This window comes from Lepidochelys olivacea (genome assembly GCF_965140295.1).
Source record: "Lepidochelys olivacea isolate rLepOli2 genome assembly, chromosome: 5".
Lineage (NCBI taxonomy): Eukaryota > Metazoa > Chordata > Testudines > Cheloniidae > Lepidochelys > Lepidochelys olivacea.
Window position 1 is genome coordinate 100,594,793 of NC_140415.1, and position 23,828 is coordinate 100,618,620.

The 23,828-nt window shown below is 45.3% G+C and overlaps 1 protein-coding gene across 1 annotated transcript in view; it reads right to left on the minus strand.

The window, feature by feature from the left end:
* Nucleotides 1–7,730: 7,730 nt before the first annotated feature.
* The window catches only part of ENTREP1 (endosomal transmembrane epsin interactor 1), a 52,841-nt gene continuing 36,743 nt past the window's right edge, over nt 7,731–23,828 (minus strand). Inside the window, exons 8-11 of the mRNA XM_084629720.1 lie at nt 22,545–22,623; nt 17,214–17,372; nt 13,724–14,013; nt 7,731–9,186 (exon numbers count right to left, since the gene is read on the minus strand). Coding sequence (XP_084485846.1) covers nt 8,983–9,186; nt 13,724–14,013; nt 17,214–17,372; nt 22,545–22,623 — 732 coding nt within the window. The 3' untranslated portion in view covers nt 7,731–8,982. The remainder of the gene's footprint in view (nt 9,187–13,723; nt 14,014–17,213; nt 17,373–22,544; nt 22,624–23,828) is intronic.

Sequence of the window (23,828 nt, forward strand, 5' to 3'; positions counted from 1 at the left end):
TATTTGTGTAGCCACAGTTAGCTCCTTAGTGGCTCTTTAGCCCTTTTTTCCTTACTGCCTAGGGTAACTGGGGGAATCTTTCTCAGTATTCAACACCCTTTGTTTCCCTTGGTTCCATTGCTTTTCTGTAGTGTACAGTTGCATTAGACTACAGTTTTTTCTGACCACGTCATGCATGCCTGGTCCACAGTAGGTTGCAGGGCTGCTACTAGCAGGTCAGAGTTTGCACCACATTTGGCCTGACTACAGGTCCTCTGTCATACAAGAGATGTGTTCTCTTTAATATACCTTAATGCACAGCCAGGTCCGGCTGTTACTAGCTCAGGTGAGGTATGTTACACATGGCTCAGGCGAGTGGCTGAACGTTAATTTTGTGTGGTTTTTCTGCCAGTTCCCATCTTCTTTCTCATTCCAATACTCCCTGATCCCTGCCTAGCTGTACCCTTCCTTGGCCTTTCTCCACTTTTCCTCTCTTTTTCTCCCCTCCCCTTTTATTGTTGCTCTTTTCCTTGTCTCGCCATGTTCCTTGTATTCCCTCCACTTCAGTCCTTGGGGGAAGGGCATTTTGTTACTCCCCCTTCACATCTAAGGAACTGAGACAAATGCCTCTGCCTCGCCAGCTAAGGGGAGAAGCCGAGGAGATCATCGCCTCCTTTGCATTTATTCTCACTCTGTGTGTGGAGTGCAGAGGTGGGTCAGTGCTGACAGGATTTTCTGCTCCTTCCTATGGGAGTGGGAAAATCTGGGGAGAAGGGGCATTCTAGATCTCTCCGTCCCCCTCAGGTGGAAGGAGGAGGAGAGGAGACCATACCCACTTGAATAGCTGAAACGTTTCTGTGTAAATATAGCATCCAATTACACCCTCACCCAAATAAATGCCCGTTTTTCCAACTGCTGCTTTATTTTATTGGGAGGCTGAGAAGGGGGATTGTAGTTTTTGTTCGGTTGGTTTTGGGGGTTTTTTGTTTTTGTTTTTGTTTTTCATTTTGATTTTGCAGAAATGTTGAGGAAAACTGCTCCAATTCTGAAAAGGGCACTGATTTGACCACTTCAATGAATGCCCCCTTGTGGTCACAGAGAGGCCCATCTGTAGCTTCAGCCAGACTATAAGAAAAATGTGTGTATGAGGTTAACTTTCTTAAACTCAAAAGAGCTATTAACTGTGGTTACAGAAGCCTGGTCTGGGAGAGTTTAAAGCAAGGCGGCATTGGCAGATTCAGATCAGACTCATAAAATGAAGTTCAGCATATGCAAGGTTTGTATAACCCTCGCCTGGAAAAAGTTTTAAAAAACCCAAAAACCTACTAATCTCTTCTTGAAGTTTTTCTCTATGCCAACAGTTGCACTGTTTCCTCCTCTTGGCCCATATGCAGTAGTAAAGATAGGATACAAAAAAATCTAAGGTGATAAACATTGATCTCTCTTCACTTAGTACTTCATCTGGCAGCTAATGATGGGGCAGAACTGTATGATTGAAGTTAGCTGTTGGACAGTTTGGAGCTCTTGAAATCCATGAGTATTTTAGAATTTCTGCAAAGGTAGTTAAATGAATGTCACATCTGAAACCTGAGAAAGAGAAACAAGCAGCTGATCCAGCCTTCTTATCTCAAGTGTCCCTTTGACTCTTTATTCTCTCTAGCTGTAGCTCACCTCTTTTCCACCTTCTCTTAACATGCTACATCATCTGGTCGGTCTTCAATAAACCTATTCTTACAGTTTCATGACCTTCCATTTTAGGATTTATCTATAAATGTTGGACAGAACAATGTGCTAGAGAGAGTTTGGAAAAGTGAGTCTCTTCTCCCTGATAATTAATAAATTGTGTACACTGTTTTAGTAGGATTTCTGCTATCTGGTGGCTTTAATATGTATTGATTGTTCTGGGGAAGTGCAATCTTTGGTTTTTCCTTTTTAAAAAAAATCTGTCTTTTTCAACCAAAATGGAGAAAAAAGGGTCTAGTGGAGAATTAGGAATTAAAGCTTAATCAATGTGGTTGTTGATTAAAAGCAGATAAGGAGGTGTCTGACTAAAGAGAATTAGGAAATGAACTTTACTAAACTGCTGGCAACTATAGTTGAAAAATTGTGGCTATTTGGGATGTAGTCAAAGGATTTGAGGAAAAGACGTGGTACTGATTATTTAGTGGAAGAATCCTGGGAATTCCTTACCATTAACTTCAGTGGACTTTGACATAGCCTAGCTAAACTACTGTGATTGGCATCTTTCAGTGTTTTGCCCATGGGATTGTGAAACAGGAACTTCTGGTATCCAATTCCAACTCAGATACTGACTCCCTCTCTAGGTTTGGGTAAGACACTTAACTTCCCTGCCTGTTTCCCCATTTGGAAAATGCAGATAATTCAGAACACCCCTGAGACAAGGGTAGGTGAGTAACTTTTAGCTAATATTTGCAAAGGATATTGAACGTAAATAAGTTCTAAGAATGTTCGCTGTTGTGCAGATGGAATACCTGCTGGCTTAGATCTGTGTGAGACTCCATGTAAGCAAATCTAGGAAAAAGGAAAGGATTGCAGGCTCCAATTTCTGTATTCATTCTAATGCCTTATGGGCTGGCGGAGACACAGGGTACCATAGATGCTGCTAGAGGGGAACATTCTAAACCCAAATCAACTTTGCGATGGACTGTCAAGTCTTTTGTTTGAAGTCTATAACTGAGAGATGACGAATTACCTTTTTAATGTTGGTACAGCACCTAGCGCAAAGGGGCCCCACCATTTAATGGGGTGCCTAGGTGCTACCATAATGGAAATAATAATAATATAGGTTGCGTATTATAGTATTGCCAACCCTAAATGTTTAAAAATCATGAGATTGGCTTTAAAATCATGAAATTATGTAAAAATAATAATTTGGTGTTTATTTGCTATCTGCTTTTTGAGTCTTTAGGGTGCGTGGGGGTCACACTTTGAAGCTTTCTCTACAGCCACGAGGGCTAGAAACTTAATTTTTCTTTAAGAATGAAGGCTGAAATCAGCATATCCACTTGACTCCAGGAGCTGGAGCTTTAAGGAAAACAATAAGTATCATGAGACTCATGACAAAATCATGAGAGTTGGCAACACTGGACTAATTTGTTTGGTCTAGGCCAGGGGTGGGCAAACTTTTTGGCCCAAGGGCCACACTGGGGTGCAAAACTATATGGAGGGCTGGGTAGGGGAGGCTGTGCCTCCCCAAACAGCCTGGCCCCTGCCCCCCATCCAACCCCTCCCACTTCCCACCCCCTGACTGCCCCCCTCAGAACCCTCCCTCTCCTTGTCCCCTGACTGCTCCCTCCCGGGACCCCATCCCCCCAAACCGTGCCCCCCGGGACTCCACCCCCATCCAACCCCCCCTGCTCCTTGTCCTCCGACTGCCCCCTTCTGGGACCCCCGCCCCTAACCACCCCCCGGGTGAGCAGGCTCAGCTCGGCAGCAGGATCCAAGTGCAGAGGGACTTAAGGTGGGGTAAGCTGGGTGCGGGTGGCTCCCTGGGAGATCTGGATGCACAGAAGCTCATTGTGGGGGTTCCAAGGGCAATGGGACACTGCATGGGATCCAGGTGAAGTTGTTTGGGGCTCAGGTTCATTTGGGTGGGGGGTCCAGGTGCAGGGGTTCAGTGGGAAGGGTGTCTGGGGGAGCTCAACGGGGTGGTACAGATGCAGGGGAGGTGGGGCTTGTCAGGGTGAGGGTTCGATGGGCCTGCTTAACAGGAGCCCCAGCTTTTGCCAAGGGGATGTCATATGCTGGGCTCCTGGTTCCCCTAGCTCCTTCTTTTCCCCATCCCATGACCCTTCCCCTGCCCACTTCTCTTCCCCATCCCATGGCTTCACTTCCTGGCGTCCGGTGATTTCAGGACTGGGTGGCGGGAAATGGAGTGACCTGGCCCCAGCCTGCTCTGCTCTGCTGTGTCCCTGGGAACACATCCTGGGAACTACACGCCAGTCAGCCTCACCTCAGTCCCCGGAAAAATCATGGAGCAGGTCCTCAAAGAATCAATCCTGAAGCACTTACATGAGAGGAAAGTGATCAAGAACAGTCAGCATGGATTCACCAAGGGAAGGTCATGCCTGACTAATCTAATCGCCTTCTATGACGAGATTACTGGTTCTGTGGATGAAGGGAAAGCAGTGGATGTATTGTTTCTTGACTTTAGCAAAGCTTTTGACACGGTCTCCCACAGTATTCTTGTCAGCAAGTTAAAGAAGTATGGGCTGGATGAATGCACTATAAGGTCGGTAGAAAGTTGGCTAGATTGTCGGGCTCAACGGGTAGTGATCAATGACTCCATGTCTAGTTGGCAGCCGGTGTCAAGGGGAGTGCCCCAGGGGTCGGTCCTGGGGCCGGTTTTGTTCAATATCTTCATAAATGATCTGGAGGATGGTGTGGATTGCACTCTCAGCAAATTTGCGGATGATACTAAACTGGGAGGAGTGGTAGATACGCTGGAGGGCAGGGATAGGATACAGAGGGACCTAGACAAATTGGAGGTTTGGACCAAAAGAAATCTGATGAGGTTCAATAAGGATAAGTGCAGGGTCCTGCACTTAGGACGGAAGAACCCAATGCACAGCTACAGACTAGGGACTGAATGGCTAGGCAGCAGTTCTGCGGAAAAGGACCTAGGGGTGACAGTGGACGAGAAGCTGGATATGAGTCAGCAGTGTGCCCTTGCTGCCAAGAAGGCCACTGGCATTTTGGGATGTATAAGTAGGGGCATAGCGAGCAGATCGAGGGACGTGATCGTCCCCCTCTATTCGACATTGGTGAGGCCTCATCTGGAGTACTGTGCCCAGTTTTGGGCCCCACACTACAAGAAGGATGTGGATAAATTGGAAAGAGTCCAACGAAGGGCAACAAAAATGATTAGGGGTCTGGAACACATGACTTATGAGGAGAGGCTGAGGGAACTGGGATTGTTTAGTCTGCAGAATAGAAGAATGAGGGGGGATTTGATAGCTGCTTTCAACTACCTGAGAGGTGGTTCCAGAGAGGATGGTTCTAGACTATTCTCAGTCGTAGAAGAGGACAGGACAAGGAGTAATGGTCTCAAGTTGCAGTGGGGGAGGTTTAGGTTGGATATTAGGAAAAACTTTTTCACTAGGAGGATGGTGAAACACTGGAATGTGTTACCTAGGGAGGTGGTAGAATCTCCTTCCTTACAAGTTTTTAAGGTCAGGCTTGACAAAGCCCTGGCTGGGATGATTTAATTGGGGATTGGTTCTGCTTTGAGCAGGGGGTTGGACTAGATGACCTCCTGAGGTCCCTTCCAACCCTGATATTCTATGATTCCTGGCTCCCAGCTAGGAGCCGGCTGAGTGGAGCAGGCTGGTGAGTGCAAGGCAGGCCCCCGGGACGCGTAGCTCAGGGGAGGGTGTTTGCAGGGAAAGGGGTGGGGCTGGGGCAGAGCAGGGGTTGGGGCAGCTTTCCTGGCTTGCTCAGCCGGCCGGGAGATAGGGCTGGCCGGGGCCCCTTCTGACTCTGGGCCCAGTGCCATGGTAACGGTACTGGTGACTGCTGTAGCAGAGCGAAACCCTGCTCCCAGCTGCACCAGTTTAACTGTGTGGTAACTGACTTTAGTTGTCTGAATCCAGAGATCAGGATTAGACTCTTACTTTCCTGTTCAATGGCTGACACATTATGGTGTGGCATGTAATAATGTGTAAGGCTGACACTGCTGTTCAGGGAGACATGCTACCTTGCTATAGCTATTAAAGATGACCAAGTATTAACCAGCCACTGTAGCCAGGGACTGATCTATAGGGAAGGGATGTGTCAGAACTGCAACCTGACAAGCTTTGTTTCAAGACAAATTACTCCTGCCACACAGCCCAAAGCCTCCCATTCTGCCTTCAAGCTACATTTGCTGTAGAAATTATTAAGATTCATGGATATTTCCAACTTCAATCCCAGGAGAGGATATCTGACTCCCAACTGTCACTGGATTCCAACATGGATGATGAAGGTCATGTTAGTAAAGCTAGTGAGTTAGAGAAGTATAGTCTTGTCAGTTTGGGGGGGGAAATAAAAAGCACCTAAGCAAGGTTCTGAAAAACACTTGAGTGGTCAGTCTGCAGCAGGCCTAGTGCCTGTTTGGCATTAAAGGTGCATCCTCTCTAGCATATACACACACATTTTAACCTTCAGCCCATATGGAACGTTAGCTGCAGATGATTGGTTCTCTAATGTGGGGAATCCTAATTCAGCCCCTGAGTACACAGGAGCAACAAGACTGATCTGGCCCCAAGTAAGCAAGTGCCATTAAATCTGAGACAATCTCTCGTTCTAGTAGAGTGCTAGCCTAATTCTTCTGGATTAGGCTGTGTGAAACATTGTAAGATGATGAAAACGCAGCTTGGGGCAGCTTTCTCAAAACTGGCTGGAAGATATTTGACTTGCTTGTCATCAACCAGTTTATGCCCAAGACATCAGACGCTGGTTACGTACAAAACTCCCCCGTTCAATGCCTTGTTCTCCTAAGAAGGCCCCTATTCCACTGCTATCATGCTATGACTTTCTCTTTGGCAGATGAGGTGAAAACCTTTGCTTATTCTCCGTGACCAACATATTTTAGTTAGGGAAATGGGAGAGATATTGAATGATTCCCATATTTCTTTAAAGCTTTTGCTACAGCACATGTGACCTACCACAGGTGAATTTGCTGTCACTGCGTAGGACAGTTGGTCTTGTAAATCATTACCCTCAGGAATTTACCGGTGGCCAAATTCTGCTCCCTGTCCAAAGTTTGGTGCAGTGAGGTTCTGCAGTATTCAGGGGGACAGGTTGTTCCTCAGCTTGCAGTGCACGATGGTCAAAACTACCTTGGAGCTTCAATTCTATTTCCTTCCATCACTCCTATGCAGAGGGGGTTGGGTGGTAGATTTGTAGATAGTCTCTGGCTCCATTTCTGTTCTTCAGACAACTCCTCCTACCCTCTCATCCAGCCAGCTATGCAAAGTGCAGGTGTTAAGGACTTCCCAATCTATTCCCCACTCCCTGAAGGGATAAGAGGGCAGAATTGCCCCTGAGCTATTATGTGTCAAGGAAGTCACAAAAAAGAAGCCATAAACCATGAGAGGTTAATTGCCACCACACCTACATTGTATTTTCTTTTGGCTGAATAAAGCAGGCCACACTTCTATCAAACTGCATTTGTGGTGTTTCCTTCCTTGCTACCAATCCTTGTCACCTTGCAGTACTGAAGCTAACCGAGCCTATTAAAAAAATACTCCATTCAAAATGGTTCAAAGGCCTTACTCCTGGAAGGCACTCTTATGGTAATCAGAAATTTCCCTTGAAGCCCAGGTGCTCCAGTACATACACATCTCTATGAAACACTGAGTGATGCTAATCATTTACAAGTGAACTGCTTGGGGCAAAGTTAAGTGATTAATGACCTAACAATTATGACTTTGACACTAGACAATTGCTTCCAAGGTGCTCATAATTGATTGGTTCTACAGCTGTTGGGGGTGTGGTGGGGATAATTTGTTCCATTGAGACTGTGTCCTCGATTTTGCTGTGGGAAGATATAGTTTTACTGCTTGATAATTATTATTAAAAAGGTAGATGCTGATCCTGCTCTGAGCTTCAGATGGATGCAGGGACCTGCCTGAGTGCATCAGCTGCTTTCCCCAAGCAGAAGGTTCTAGCTAGTGATCAACATTAGCATGAACAAGCTGTGTAAACAAAACAAAAAACATTGATTCCAGATATACAAATTAAACAGTTTATTTCTCTTCCTTCAAGCAAGAATAAACTGATTCAACTCTTTCTTCTTCTAATCAAGCTTAATTAGAACTTACAGTGTACAGCTTTTAGTTTTTCCCAAGGAAAGTGATTTAATAGTTACCCTAAGTAAAGCGTTAACAGCAGGAATATTTCATCTCACTTAAAGGACAACTTGTATCTTGCTGCAATACAGGAAGCTGCTATAAATAGCCTTAATGCTACAAACAATGAGCCTGATCCAAAGCCCATTAAAGCCAATGGAAAAAGACTCCCAGTGGCTGTAGAGGGCTTTGGATCACGATCTGTATCCTTCTACAATACAGAAATGAGGCTAAATTCTGTTCTCAGTTACCAGCATAAATGCAATAGAATTTGCCAAACTATTAGTAGTCAGCAATTTTACAAATTTAGTGCCTTTTTCCACTCATCTGCAAACAGACCGACTCATGGATTTGTACATTATTCAGAATGACAAATATTTGATGCCAGTGTATTTCAGTTCATGGGTTGCTCATGAACTGTTCACTGTGCTTTGAGTATTTGCTGTTCCTAATTCACTATTTGTGTTGTGTGACTGAGGTCACCAAAAGCCCAGGATAGTATTTCAGTTCCCTGACTAAATGACTGACACCCAAGCCCACAAAGAGTTTTCAAGATGGCAGCACAAAACACTTTCACCAAGGCTACTTGTGAAAGTATATACTGTTCTGCAGTATTTGCACAGCTGTAGTATGGAGTAAATCCATAGGGCCGTATCACTGCAGGGATACATTGACATAGCTCAGCTGAACTCAATTGAGGAGCTGTTCCATTGACTTCAATGGTTTTATACAGACATGAGATTAGAATTTGGCCCATATGCCCCAATAAGACAAAAATGAATGAATTCATGCATAACCATGCCTACCTCAAAAGTCAAGGTACAGTCATTCAACTTTATCCACTGTATAACATGTGATTTAGTAACAAGAATGAATCAATTCCAAGAACTGAAAAACTACAACAGTGCGCCAAAACAATGATCCGGGAATATACTAATTGCACCTGGATATCCTTGTTTTAAAGCCAGCTGGGAACCAGAACAACAAAGAGAAAAGTTTTATAGAATTAACTTTGTCAAAGAGTCTCCGGGGCAGGTTCCAAAAGCATGAAAAAATTTATTCGTGATAGTCTCATCAACCTGCTTGTCAGAGATGATTTTCCAGCCCTGTTGGTTTGTCGCACCCAGGAACTCAGATAAGCAACAAGACCAAATCAGAGCACAGTTTCCCGTACAACTCCAATGAGACTATGGGGCCGTTCGTGCTCTAGTCTCTGGGTTCTCCTGTCTGCTACCTGGTTTTCTGATGTAGTGAAAGTACTCAGATCTCCACAGCTCTCCAGGTGCAGCAGCCCTGGGTGTCTTCTAAACGGGAGTTTATGTGTCCTTGATGTCGATGGCTGAGCTGGAGTCATAACCTTCAAAGAAATGGAAAAAAGTTAAACTTCATTTCATTTGGCTTCTCAGTTGTTGCTTTTTAAAATATATTCTACTGAAGTCACCCCGGCCCAACTTCCTGGGGGTAGGAAGCTGCAGCTTTCGCTAATATTTCTCGGATAACCACATGTACTTTTCAAGTACATAAAAGGTTGTTACAAGGAGGACGGAGGAAAATTGTTCTTCTTAACCTCTGAGGATAGGACAAGAAGCAATGGGCTTAAATTGAAGCAAGAGTGGTTTAGGTTGGACATTATGAAAAACTTCCTAACTGTCAGAGTGGTTAAGCACTGGAATAAATTGCCTCGGGAGGTTGTGGAATCTCCATCATTGGGGATATTTAAGACCAGGCTGGACAAACACCTGTCAGGGATAGTCTAGATCGGGTCGGCAACCTTTCAGAAGTGGTGTGCTGATTCTTCATTTATTCACTCTAATTTAAGGTTTTGCATGCCAGTAATACGTTTTAATGTTTTTAGAAGGTCTCTCTTTATGAGTCTATATTATTTACCTAAACTATTGTTGTATATAAAGTAAACAATGTTTTAAAAACGTTTAAGAAGCTTCATTTAAAATTAAATTAAAATGCAGATCTTATCAGTTTAGTGTAGTGGTTCTTAACCTGGGGTGCACGCATCCCCTGGGGGTCTGAGATGCCCTTTCTGGGGGTGCGAGACATGCAAGATTTTTTTAGAAGGTAAATCATCGAAAACACAAATTAAGCACAGGCACCTAAGTACAACTACTTTGTTTCATCAACCCTATGTATTTCTTAACATTATACATTTTTTAACGATTACTGTAATACACAAAGTTTTTGAGTTTAAGTTTTTAAGCTAATTGTAGTGTAATTTTTGATAAGGGGTGAGAGAACATATTTTGAGAACTCCAGACCGTCAGTGGGCTGAGTGGGGCTGGGTAGAGTGTATGAAATTGCTCCCCATAGGAATGTGTTACTTACGGTGTACTACTTATGGCTGCCCGTCCTGATGCTCTGAGCGGCAGGGTAAGGGGATGGGGAACGGGGTGGTTGGATAGGCGTGGCAGTCCCAGGGGGTCTGTCAGGGGTCGGGGAAGTCGGGACAGGAAGCAGGGGGGCTTGGATGGGGGGCTCGGGTCCCAGGAGGGGGCAGTCAGGAGACAAGGAGCGGAGGGAGGGGCGGGGGGTTGGATGGGTGGAGGGTTCTGAGGGGGGCAGGGGACGAGGAGCAGGAGGGGGTTGGATGGGTTCTGAGGGGGGCAGTCAGGGGGTGGGAAGTGGACCGGCTATTTGGGAGGCACAGCCTTCCCTACCCCGGTGTAGTGTATTAAATTTCTCCCCGTAGGAATGTGCTACTTACAGCGTACTACTTACGACTGTCCGTCCTGGTGCTCCGCAAGTAGCACATTCCTACGGGGAGAAATTTAATACGCTACATTGGCGGACAGAACCGCAGACTGGCAGTGGGCTCCCTCCGCCGGCTCCTGCCAGCCGGGGTCCTGGCCGCTGGCACTGCTCAGCCCACTGCTGGCCTGGGGTTCCATTCAGCCAGGCCGGTAGCAGGCTGAGCCGGGGCGGGGGCCAGGACCCCGGCTGGCAGCAGTGTGCCAGTAAAAATTGGCACATGTGCCGCAGGTTGCCGACCCCTGGTCTAGATAATACTTTTTTCTGCCTCGAGTGCAGGGGACTCGACTAGGTGACTTCTCGAGTTCTGATTCTATGTCAGACTTGCTCACAGTTCATTAATGTATATCATGATATGGCAGGTACTACATTGAAAAGCGTACATAGGCCCAATCACTGATGGGGCGTGGGCCATCTGGGGTGGGAACATCTTCCTCCCCACTTCCCACAGCATGTGTGCAGGATTAGTTCATTTTTACTCCTGGTCTCCCCCCAACATTTTTTTCTAAACATAGGTGTCCTTCTGATATTAGCTCACCCAAAGTGCAAGATAATGATCAGTAATGGTCCAAGAGTGATTATTTCCCATTTTTCCCTATTTCTAGCCTTCCCTTCTTACAAAAGCTATCACTCTATACCAGCTATCCTTCAGACCAGCTCTGAGAAGGCTGCTCTGGTCTGAAAGACCCATTTTTATGTAAAGACCAAAGCTGCAAGAAACCTTTGTAAAGAAAACTGCCTAGTTTCACAATTTTGGTTACTTCCGCAGAGTTTCTCAAACCTTTCCTTGAACTTGGACAAGGTTATGGCTCTGAGTGAAACCATCAGCCATGTATCAGCTTCAACATGAAGCTAGGGAAATCTCACACGGTTCCTTTGATCCTAAAACACAAAGCGAAATGCTGGGGGCAAGAATCCAGGCAAACCAAAGAGTTGCATAAACCCTGTGTGAACTATAACCATAGTTGGTTAGTCTCTAAGGTGCCACAAGTACTCCTTTTCTTATAACCATTGACTTTTCCACCATTTTAATAAAGAATCACTTGTGCGGTAGATCCACCCGCCTGAACATTCTGTGTCTCCAGGGTACCCAAGACATTTCATGAGTGTCTCTGGCCTATATGTGGATTATATCAAATTATAAGAAAAGTTTCTGAGTGCTCTTCCTGTTACTATAAGGATGTGTTCCGCATTGTCTGCTTTTCCTCTAGGTTACTTTGTATTTGGTTCAAGATTCCCTGAATAAATAACAGAGAGAGGTCGCTTCTGGTAGGGTTTTTATATCATGTATTTCTTGAGTAATCCTCTGCCTGACTGCTAGAAGTTACAACACACAGCTTCTTCCCTGAGAATAAAGGATAGAGGAAAAGAAAGATAGTCTTGAGGCAGAAGCCAGGGAGTCAGGAGATTGTGACTCCTAGACATTTTGTTATGACTCCACTGTGCCTTGTCAGCATGTCTTTTGAAACTAAAGTGTGCTGATTGTTGATATTGGACTAGTACAGATTCATGTGCACAATTTCAGGGGGGGAGGGGAGGAGGAGGACGATGATTTGATAGCTACCCCATTATGTTTCTCACAGGCTCTGTTTCACAGACCTGCAGCATCCCTCTTCTCTCAGTGGCTGGGGGGAGTTAGCCTTCTATGCGGTGGATCAGTGAGTCTGAACTATATGCTCAGCAACAGTCTTTGTTGTTTCCTGGCAGCCTTGGAACTCGGAAAGGAGAGCCACATATACCTGCCCTGTAAGGGCTGTAACTGGGAGGGCGGAACCAGGCCAAACCACCTTGGGGAGTTCACCAGAGGGGCAGACAACTACCCTATATTATCTAAAACTGGGACAGCAGGGCAGTGACTGCTTTGGAAAGTAAGGGGGTTTGCTTACAAGTCTCCCTCTCTAGGAGGCTGTTTTGGTCCTGTGATAGAGGCTGAGGAGTAGAGTCCAAATCCTCCTTAAAACTCTCCTTTTCTGTGATAGTTATAAAAAAAACAACAACTTGACAGTGGTAAAGTTGTTGGTGTGCAGAACACACTGCTTACCATACTGCCCAATATTGGCTCATTGTTTCCTTGTTTTCCTATCTGTTGGTATCCACCTGTTGGCTCTTGCCTTACACTTAGATTGTAAGCTCTTCGGGGCAGGGACTGTCTTTTTGTTATGCATTTGTACGGCACCTAGCACAGTGGGGTCCTGGGCCATGACTCAGACTTGTAGGGGCTATGGTAATACAGATAAATACTAATAATTTTGGAAAGCTGCTGACAGTTCCAGCCCTGGTTGAGGACTTGGGGAAATAAGGATGAGTCTGGGCCTCTTTTTAGAATGCAGACTTATTTTTGCATAATGGGATTTGCAGCCGAGTTGTAAAATACAAATAAACTCAACGTGATCAAGACTGAATTAGCCCATTGGCTTTAAAAATGGCACTGGAGTTTTAAGAAGGTGTAGCAGAAAGTTCGCACTAGAAACAACTGATTATAGAGAAACCAAGAGGCTTAGCTATTTTACAGTAACTTGTAAAACTTGAAGGTAACAGATATTTTAGTTATATTCTTAGATGGTGGCAGTAATTAACATTTTTATGTCTTCACTAAATTCAATTAGCTCTGGACACATACCACAATGGGGTTTTTTTTGTTTGTTTTTTGCGATGGGGTAATAAATTATAATTTCAATTTACTCTGTTTTATAATCTTCTACAACCTTTCTTCTGTGTGAAGTATAATATTCTCATGTCACTTTGTAGTCCATGTTTCTGCCACAAGGGATTTTGCCCTGTTTTTGCGGGTGAGGAGGAGGCTAATATTCATCTGCCTCTTAATTTTATGTATGCATGGTGTTCACACTATTTTGAAAAATGTTTTCTTGTTCCACTTCCCCTTCCCTGAATCTTGGTTAGCTCTGTGTTTTGCAAATGTATTTTAGATACATCACTGCTTGGCTTCTCATTCTTTCCCAGAACCAACCTGACATACCAGCAAACCCTGCTAGAGGTCAAACACTGACTCTTGCTACTATCCAGAGTGCAGCTGTAAACCGTACCAGTGGTTTGTTTGTATGCTAGAGAAGCCAATTAACAAAGTGAGGAAATATTTAGGTCTCCGGTTCATCGCAACAATAATAATAAGCTACCTGCTCCAGGAAGCTGGCGCTGGTGATGGCTTCCTCCATGTGTTCTTCATCCGACTTTAAAACAGATTTGATATTTTCCACCAGTTCGTGTATGTCAGGGGTCATGCTGCAGGAGGACTGCTCTAGGAACCTTGCCACAAGCAGCTTAGTGTCTATGTATGACTTGTAGTCTACCAAAGACCGGGGTCTTGCTCTCAAAGCTCTTGCTCTCAAACCCTTTCTCAAAATGACAGTGGCCAGTTTTGGTTTTAATTCAGTCTGAGTTGCAGCTTCACAGCTTAGTACCGGACCTGAAGGCAAAAACAAAAACAAAATAATCAAAGCCCCTTTACTTTATCTGAGCAGTCGAAAAAACGTCAAAATGAGATGTCAGCACTGACAGCAATTCAACACTGATACATTGCACAAATAAATGTGACATCGTGGTAACCAGTGCAATTTAATTATTGCCATGCTAGCACCGGTGGTAATAAGCATCAATTCCCCCCTCCACCCCAGATAAATATTGGTGCTTTGTGTCAAATTTACGCCAGTAGAGAGTGCACATTAGAGAGAACCTCTACACCGGGGGTCAGGAACCCTCACGGGGTTGTGAGGTTATTACGGGGGGGGGGGTCACAACCTATCAGCCTCCACCCCAAACCCCGCTTTGCCTCCAGCATTTATAATGGTGTTAAGTATATAAAAAAATGTTTTTAATTTAGAAGGGGGGTGTTGCACTCAGAAGCTTGCTATGTGAAAGGGGTCACCAGTACAGAAGTTTAAGAACCACTGTTCTACACCAAAGGTCCTTCATGGGGTCTAAGTACTGTTCAGGGCCTGTATGCTCCCTTCTAAACTACAGTGATTTTCACAATTTGTGAATAGTAGTTCCCCTTTCTGACATAAGTACCACTGATTTTTTCCCCACTCCCACAGTATTCTGATTAAAAAAAAAATCTATTCTGAGGCATATTGTGTAAATAAAATTTGCTACTACTGTGTTTCGGTTATGAGAAAAGCACCCACAGGTTAATAAAGCAACTCTGTAATGCAAGCATTATGCCAGGGATGATAATTCCAGGAGGAACTCCGGTACCTCTCATCAAGGGAGCTCAAACTACATGGAAGTGACTTCCCTAGTTAGTTTGGTAGCTGACTTCCATCTCTGCAGCAACTGAGTATTTCACTTTCAGATGGTTCAAGGCCACATTGTATAGAAACAATTACAAACTGGGCTCTTGATGGCGTGTTTTTAAGTGCTTAAAAGCGGCTTTTATGTGCAGCACAGAGCATCCCCTGCTTCTACCATATCTAATCTGCCAGTAATAGATGACTGTTTCATGCCATTTAACCACTGCTTCAGGAGCACTGTGAAAGAAGGGGAGGAGGAAAAAAGACGGAATGGAAAAAACGCATGCAGGAGAAGAACATGAACCTGGGGGGGAAGATGATCAGATGAGAATATGCTGAATGCTATATAGACTGGTAAGTACGACACAGTGACAGGTTCCTTCACTGCTAAAGACAGACAGAAATTGCACTTATTTTATTATCCAAAGCAAGCAGCCATTATTAAAACCCACACATCATTTATTTTGTGAGAATTTTAATATGCATCAGCAGCTCCTGGTAGAATTCCAGCAATTCAGAATTCCCGACTGAAAGTTGGGAGGCTGTAGTTAGTGGGGATCAGGGCCGGTGTAACCACTAGGTGAACTAGGCGCTGCTGCGGAGGAGACACAAGGGGCCAGGCTTGGCTGGGGCCCCGCACCTGCTGGCCGAAAGCAGCAGGAAGTGGGTGCCGCTCGGGGGGAGCTGGGCCGCCTGAGCCCAGGGCGGCAGCAGCCTCCGCAGCAGCAGGGGCAAGCAGGGAGTGTAGCCCACCATGGGGCAGGAGAGGCTGCACTGCTGCTGTGCCCGGCTCCTTGTGTCTCCTCCGCGGCGGCGCCCCCCGCCCGCGTCCTCCCAGGTGGCCGTGGCGGCAGCGGCCAGGGAGCCTGAGAGGAGGAGTGGCCCCCGGGCAAGCAGGGGAGACTCTGAGGTGCAGAGGCTGCTGGCCCTGGTGTGGCCCGAGCGCTGGAGACTGACAGGTACCTGCCCCTGCCCCATCCCAGCACCGCCTGCCCCCCAGCCCAGTGAGTGTTACCTGCCCCATATGGTCAGCCACCCCAAGCTCACTGTGACACCAGCACCCCTTGGCAAAGGGCCCCCTGATCTTCACAAACAGCTGTCACCACAGGCCTGACAAATTCACTGCACCCCACACATGTCTTACAGGGCACTTACCCACAAAGAGGAACGTGGAAGGCATCTACACAAGGCTGGTAACTTGTCAAGAGTAAGAATCTTTGTGAAATGTGTGCATAGGTAATATTGAAGGAATAATGTATTTACCTTAAAAGTCTGCTTTATAGACTTGGAGTAGAAATTAATCACCAGGGGATAATGGCCATTTGGAGCAAGGGGGATTTGTCACCCTGCCTAACCTGGCTGGTGATGCAATGGAAGGCTCAGTTGTTTAGCTTTACACAACAGTAAGACTTTGAATGGGACACCATCAGAGGCAATTGAAACGCCTTAAAGGTAAAAAAGAAACATGACAACAGCTGTTACCCGTTCTGACAGGCTGTTTAAGTTTACTAGTTTTCGGAGGTTGTCGAGGGGAGGGGGGGGGGGGGGCGCAAGGTGGAAGTTTTGCCTAGGGTGCAAAACCCCTGGTGGGTTTTTTTAGAACTGCAGAGGGGAATGAGCTGTAGCCAGCATATCCCAGACCACCCAGTCATGTAGCAGATGTCCATGGAAACATGTCTCCTTAGGTTTGGGCAGGGCTGGATTTACACCTTACACACCCCTAGGCACAGCATCTTCAGCGCCCCCGCCCCCGCCTACAGCTGACCTTCATATTTTCTGTAAAAAATGAAACTTTTAACCCATTTGTAACATTTAGGAACCCCTAGAGCTCTGGCGCCCCTAGGCACGTGCCTACTGCTCCTAAGCGGAAATCCAGACGTGGGTCTTGGACCAGTGAGAATGTAGATGCTGTTAATGAAAGGGTTCTGAGATTACAAAGTGGGGAAGAGTAAGTGGGCAGGAGATGGTGGCTCAGAAATTGCTGACATTTCTGTGAAACAAAGTGTGCAAGACAGAACATGCTCATTAGATGCAAATATCACTTAAGTGAAAAATAAATACACTGAAAGGGAAAAACCACCCACTATTTTTCCTCCTTTTTTACTAGTAGCTATAACTACCAAAAAAAAAAAAAACCAACCCAACCAACCAGATGTAGAAGCTAAAAGTGCTAATACATGTCTTTGGAAAGGTGTGTACATGTTTGCTCTTAACTCAGACACTTGTTTCCTTGGGGGTCTCCCCAAAGCCTCTATATGATACATTCAACATCTGCCAGATTGCTATATCAAATTCAAGGCACTGGCATCGTCTGACAAACACAGACTTAAGAAATTGAGTGCAATGTATGATAGTGTTGATATAGAAAATTGATCACCTCTAGGTGGCAAGCCGTGTAGCACAGGATCACTTTTTGATCTCTTCCTCAGAGGGTTGAAGGCTCTCTTGCATGCCTGCTTTTGTTCTGCAGGCACTGAGCTCAGATTTGAAGTTGAAAGGCTCTCTCTACTGGAAGAATCAGGAATATCCCCACTGACTGCAGGTAAAGATGAAGGAAAACAACACAGAATAAACCAATTATGCAATATCTTCCAGCCAATAACAGATTAAACATGCACTTAAGGGTCACATTCGTGATTGCCATTGAGCTCAATGGAAGTTGCAAGGCTTGAAAGAAAAAAAAATTCCGAAGCCTGTGCACCTCTAAAAAAATCTTCCTCATAGGCCTTGTCAAAAAAATGACCCACTTCTTACAACCAGTCAAACTCACCAATAGGCACAGCTGAACTGCTGCCAAATTGTTTAACTGAAAGTTTAGACCAGAACAAACGGTTCAGCACACCAGGAACATACCAAGATTCACACCTTCTTAGAGAGAGAAATAAAATACTTAGCTGAAGTCCTGTATTTCGGTGGCTATACCTGAGTATGATGGCACTTGATGTGGTATTGTGGAAAACCAGAGAACCTAATACTTGTGTTTACAGGTTTGTATTTCTAAGCCAGCCATTTGCACACCAGTTTGCTATATTTTAAGATCCAGTTTCATATTCTCCTTAGTTAAGATACAGAGAGCCCAGGAAAATATTTCTGTTCATTCATTTTCTTTCCCTCTAATCAAACAGCAGGCCCCCTGCTCCATGGACTCATATGCCACTATAATACAGACCATATGATGGTGACAGCAAGTGGTGCAATATATTATGTTGCAGAGAATTTGAAAGACGATGCAGCTGGATATTTTTCCTGGATGTTCATTTTGTAACCATCTCTGTCAGCAATTGGTACCTTGCAAGGAAACAACATATTCTTGTCTGTGTGGGGGACGAGAGTAAATCTCTTTTTTAGAACCTGAGAAACGGTGGTTCATCACTTTGTCTTGCTAATAGAAAAGCCACAGAGATTAAAATCACTGAAAAAGCATATCCCAGGAGTTTGTTTTTATTTGTTGACTGGAGCATCTGGTCTGGTACTTAATCGCAGCCTAGGAAATCCAGATAACAAGAGGAAGCAATGAGGTGAAGCACACAAAAGCAGTTATCAACCTGGAAAGTTGGAGTGGGGGACAGCTCAAAAGCAAGAGCCAACACAATAACAAACTATAACAGAAAAGGAATCAGGAAATCGTGTAGGATCAAAGATCCAAGCCCCTCCCTGGTGTAACTGAACTGAAGCCAGTGGAGTTACAATAACCTTTGAGTATTACAGTACACTAATGATCCTGCAATTTACAAGAGCGTTACTGCAGTGAAATGTGTTTTAAATAAAAGCAGAGATTAATTTGGTCTAGTGACTCTCTGATGTCTAGTTATCTGTAATCTTAGTTTCAACCTTTTAAATTCCCAAGGTAAAAAGATTACAGGAGCTAGAAGTGGGGATGACAGCAGAAGTATACTTGCTTCTAGGATTATATGGTGATGAAGGGTAACTGCCACATGTCATCAGCTGTCAGTAAAGGGCTTGAGCCTGCTCTCGCTGCTATCAATTGGAAAACTCCCATTTATTTCAGGAGGAGGAGTCTCAGGCCCTATGGGCCAAATACTCACTAGCTGGCCTACAGATCTCTGCTGCACCATCTGGTGATGCTTCACTGCTGCCTCCCTCAGAGGCTCTGCTAGGGGTGGGTAACTATTTCCACCAGGGACTCCATAGCTGAAAGGGGAAGGGAGAAATCAATCTTGCTGGTGACTACCGCCAAAGGAATGCACTGAATTAGTGCATGCCCCAGCTGCCTTTACCAGGCCCTCTTCTCTGCCAGTACCACCCACTTTTCTGACTGCTGGGTTTATTCTGGAAGCCGCTACAGTAAGCCAGGTGTAAATGCAGCATTATGTCTATTTGTTCTCCTCCGACAACTGAGAGATCCCACAAAATCATTCCACTCAGATTCTTTCGTGAAACTAGCAAACCTCCTCATTCTATTACATCTTCCTCCGTCTGCACAACAATAAAGAGAAGAAACTTTACCCTAAAAGCACAGGCTCCTGCCAGTGGAATTGACACCTTTCTTTACCAAGACAGGCAGGCACAGATCCTGGTATTTATGCAGAGTTATGGGCCTAAATACCTTTGATCTGTGGCTCAGTTTCCTGTAGTATCAGAACTTAAAGACATTCTGAGGTTTAAATGGCTGAGACTCTTTACTAATCACAGAACCGTGCATATTAGAACATGTCCATGTGACTACAGATGTAGTGGGTCTTACAAAGTGGATTTGAAATATTATCAAGAAATTGATTACAGCTTCTTTTCTGGAGACATTGCAGGCAACACACAGAATGATCTTTCATGTTATGTATACCAATTGCCTATACTTAAGGCTATGATTTTGGCATGAGTATTTTTAGTAAAAGTCATGGCTGGGTCATGGGCAATAAACAAAAAACAAACCAAAATAAAATCACGGAAGCCATGACCTGTCCCTGACTTTTACTAAAAATATCCTTGACAAAATGGGGAGGGAGGAGGGTCCAGCATCCTGTGTCCCCCCCTGCAGTAGCTGGGAGTGGCAGGGACCCCATTGCCCCGTGGCTGGGAGGGGTCCTCTGCCACCCTGCAGGGCTGGGAGCTGCCAGAGGGAGGGGAGTCCCCCACCACCTGTGGTGGCAGGGGAGCTGCAGAGCCCCCCCCACCCCCCCGCCCCCGGCCACTGAGCAGCTCCAGGGTCCCCCTGCTGCAGCTGCTGGCAGCTGGGAGCTTCATTGGGAGGGAGGGGGAAGAGCTGCTTGCATCTGCGGGGTGGGGGAGCCCTGCCAGCTGCGGGGGCTGGGGACATGCGGGGTGGAGGAAGGCCACGGCCACTGAGAAGCTCTGGGATCCCCTCTGTTGCCGCCATCGGCTGTTCACTGCTGCTGAGCAGCTGCAGAGGGACCCCCTGCCAGTGGCAGCGGCTGCTGGGGAGCTGCAAAGGTGGGGGGCGGGGCACTGCAGCTACTGAGCAGTTCTGGGGTCCCTCTGCTGCCACTGGCTGGGAGCTGCAGGGGGTGGCTGCAGGGGGCTGGCTGGCTGCTGCGACGGCTGAGCTGCCGCAGGGGGGACCCCGGCCAGCCATGGCGGCTGGGCAGCTCAGGGGTCGACAGCGGCCGGTCAGTTGTGAAGGGTCCTGCCACTCGCAGATGCTGGGCTGCTGCAGGGTCCCCCACTGCTGGCAGAGGCTGGTCAGCTGTGGGGCCCCCCAGAGTCACAAAGTCGCTGAACGTCACGGATTCCACAATGTCTGTGACATAATCTTGGCCTTACCTATACTATAGCCTTCTTGTGCTCTGTTCTCAGAGCTTGGTTGCTCATAATGCAATGAAGTACCAAGATCCTCACTCAGTTTGTACTCAGGCAACATGCCATTGGGAAGGAATAGTAGTTTGCCTATGTAAGTACCTCAGGATTTAGCCTCATACATTCACTACCAGTCTTTTGTATTTCTCTCTGTTCATCTCACTGCTACACAGCATGTCTTAGAAGAGCTTAAGTGCTTGTTTTCAGGGGTTCCAGACTGACTGGTACATTTATGTCTAGATAATACTAAGTCCTGCCTTGAGTGCAGGGGACTGGACTAGAAGACCTCTTGAGGTCCCTTCCAGTCCTCTGATTCTGTGATGATGAGGAAATCTGAGAAAAATAATCACACAGAAGTACAGATTTAAGGGAATCAACCTTTTTTTTTTTTTGGTCACCACTTGCTCACAATGAACTTTTATTACAATATTCATGATTCCAACTAAGAGCTATTAATGCTTGGTTTATTTCCTCGCACCCCCACTCCCCAACACATAAACAGTTAACTTTCATATTTGCAATGTGGGTGTGGCTTCAACTTTGACCTAGATTCCCCCCCTCCAAACAATATCCTACTTTTTCCTCAGTCACACTTCTTAAAAATAATAAAGATGCCTTTTGCTTTGCTTCCCATTCATCCTACCAGTGACTTTTAAGACCACTATGGTGTGAATATTTAAACAAGGAGACAAAACTACAGTTTAGACTGATCTTATAGTCAATTATAGTCTTATTATTCCCTTCAGTACCTGTTTATGACAGGAGGAACACTAAAAATATAAATCTCTGAATGAAACAAAAAGCAGCTAGTTGGCAGTACTTTTTCATCTGATTTAACCTCTTTATGACAGATGGGTGGGTAGCACCTATTGGACTAAGTTTTATACTGCTTCAGCACCATGGTATCTCAGCAACTCTTGTCGGGATGTTATGTGTCTGCTCCCCATAATACGTGGTAGATGTTTTGGAGTTATTTTTTTTAATGAAATATTTTTTAAACTTGCCATCAGTCATTCTCACGTCCAATGCTTTAACACAGGTCTCCTCTATGCAACACAATGGATCTGTGTTTCAAATGGGTTCCTTGGTATTATTGTGACTAATGTAGATGGGTCCACAGACTGCTTGAATGTGCAACCATCTTCTGCACAAAATATAATCTGCATTATAATGGTGGGTTAAAGAGACAAAGCAACGTAGAGGTTGACACCATAAAGCTGAGCTGCATTGGAAAAATTTTCCCACTGCTGAATGGATGTCAGCAAGGGTGTAGATGAACTGGTACTGAATGTGGTTTAACTACAAGTTAGACCAAGAGAAACCACATCCAGAGTTGGTTTAGTAAAACGAGGTTAAAACCTACTTAGACCAACTCTCAACCACGGTTTTCTAAAACAGTGTTGAATAGAGCTTGTCCTGGCCTACACTGGTGGTCCAGCCATGTTCAGCACCAGTGCAGCTGCATCCCTTGCTAATGCTTATTGTCAACAATGGGTCATTTTTCCAGTGCAGACCAAGCCAGAGAGGAAGTTCCAGTTTAGAGACACTGCACTGTAATGAGCCACAATGGGCTATACATACCACAGCAATATCCGGACACCACCCATGCCATGGCACAGACAGGGGAACACCGAAGCTAGATATTTATAAAAAAGAAAAATGCTTTTCCACCACATTGTTTTCTAATTCAATTGCTAATCCTGGCTCACCCTCTAGTGTGTGGATAACAGGTAACTTGCCTGCATTTTAAAGAATATTAATTATTATGTGCCATTCTTTATCTGTAGGCTTGTAAATCTGTGCCCATCCTCAAACCAATAAGCACATAGCAAGATATTGCTGTGGCTGTGTTCAATTAGTTTTGGTGTGAAACTCTGGGCTAGATAGTTTAGATTACTTAAAACGGTTCTACCAGTCTAAGGTCATCCTCAGTTACCTTGAGAGACTTGTGTATCGTTTGGTTCTGGTGGGCCAACGACAGCTTCTGCCATATCTGGAATTTGGAATGCACCTCCCTGGCATACAAAATTAGCAATGGTAAAAAATTTTAATCTCTTTCCTTTGAAAAGTTCCCTTTGCACTTTACAAACATTTACCACGTAGAGACAGCAGCATCTACCACAGTAAAATCACTATAGCTTAACAGTGCACAGCAACGCTTTATAAAAATAACCACGTACTGTATGTACGTATTTCTCTGCAACAACCAGACTGATACATTTTTACAAATGACATCCATTGTCCAGTTCAGACAATATTATTATACAGCTATTTTAGGACCAGATTATACCTTGCAGAGCTTCCTTGAAACATTTTCATGTGGGAAGAATTTAGGCCAGCAGTGAGGCTGTGGGGTGAGGACTCCCAGTCCCATGGATCTCCAGGGAAAAAACTACCTGTTCCCACTGAGGAGCTATCCCACCATGCTGTCCTTTAGGCCCCTTCCCTCTTGGTATACTGCCATGCTTGTGCATACAATTCCTTAGCGGGAAGGTTGCTGGTGTGGAACCTGAGTTACTACTGTTTCAAGCAGTGGCAACCATTGGTATCCCCTAATTAGCGAGAGGGAATATTGTGGAGAGAAACTCCTCCCCACTCCACCCCGCAAAAAACCCCCTGGTGCTTCAACACTGTGGTAGGGTCTCCAAAGGCTCTGGAGGAAGTGGGATCACGCAGCAGAGCTCAAACTCCCATCTCCACTTCTGCCCCTCTCCAGCCATGACTTCACTGTTTCTGAGGAACTCTGCATGTACAAGCAGAGGACCAGTAGGTCTGTTTGCTGATCACTATTTGCACGAGTAATGGTACAAGTGTCAGGAACAATCACATTCAATTACTAGTGCTCAACACTCCAAGATTAGTTTAATTCACTCCTCCACAAGGCAAATCCTTTCCTTAGCCTGGTGGTCGCATTACAGAAGACTGCCCCGAATGGCTGCAGAGTTATATTTACCTAAAAAGGAGCTACAAGAAGAGGTGGACTTTGTTTCATTATAAGATGAGGAGGAGGGCTGTGAGCACCATACCCTGCTTTACATGAAAACAGCTGCTGTCACTATCAAACATGCTAACAGCAATGAGGAGAAATATGTGAAAGGCTAATGGATTCATGTGTAGGAATGATCCATTTCAAAGTTGTATCCAGTTTTACTTGGTCTTAAAAAATGCCCCCCACAAATGCTTAAGAATCCAAATGAGGAAAATGCCTCTGCTGGATTTC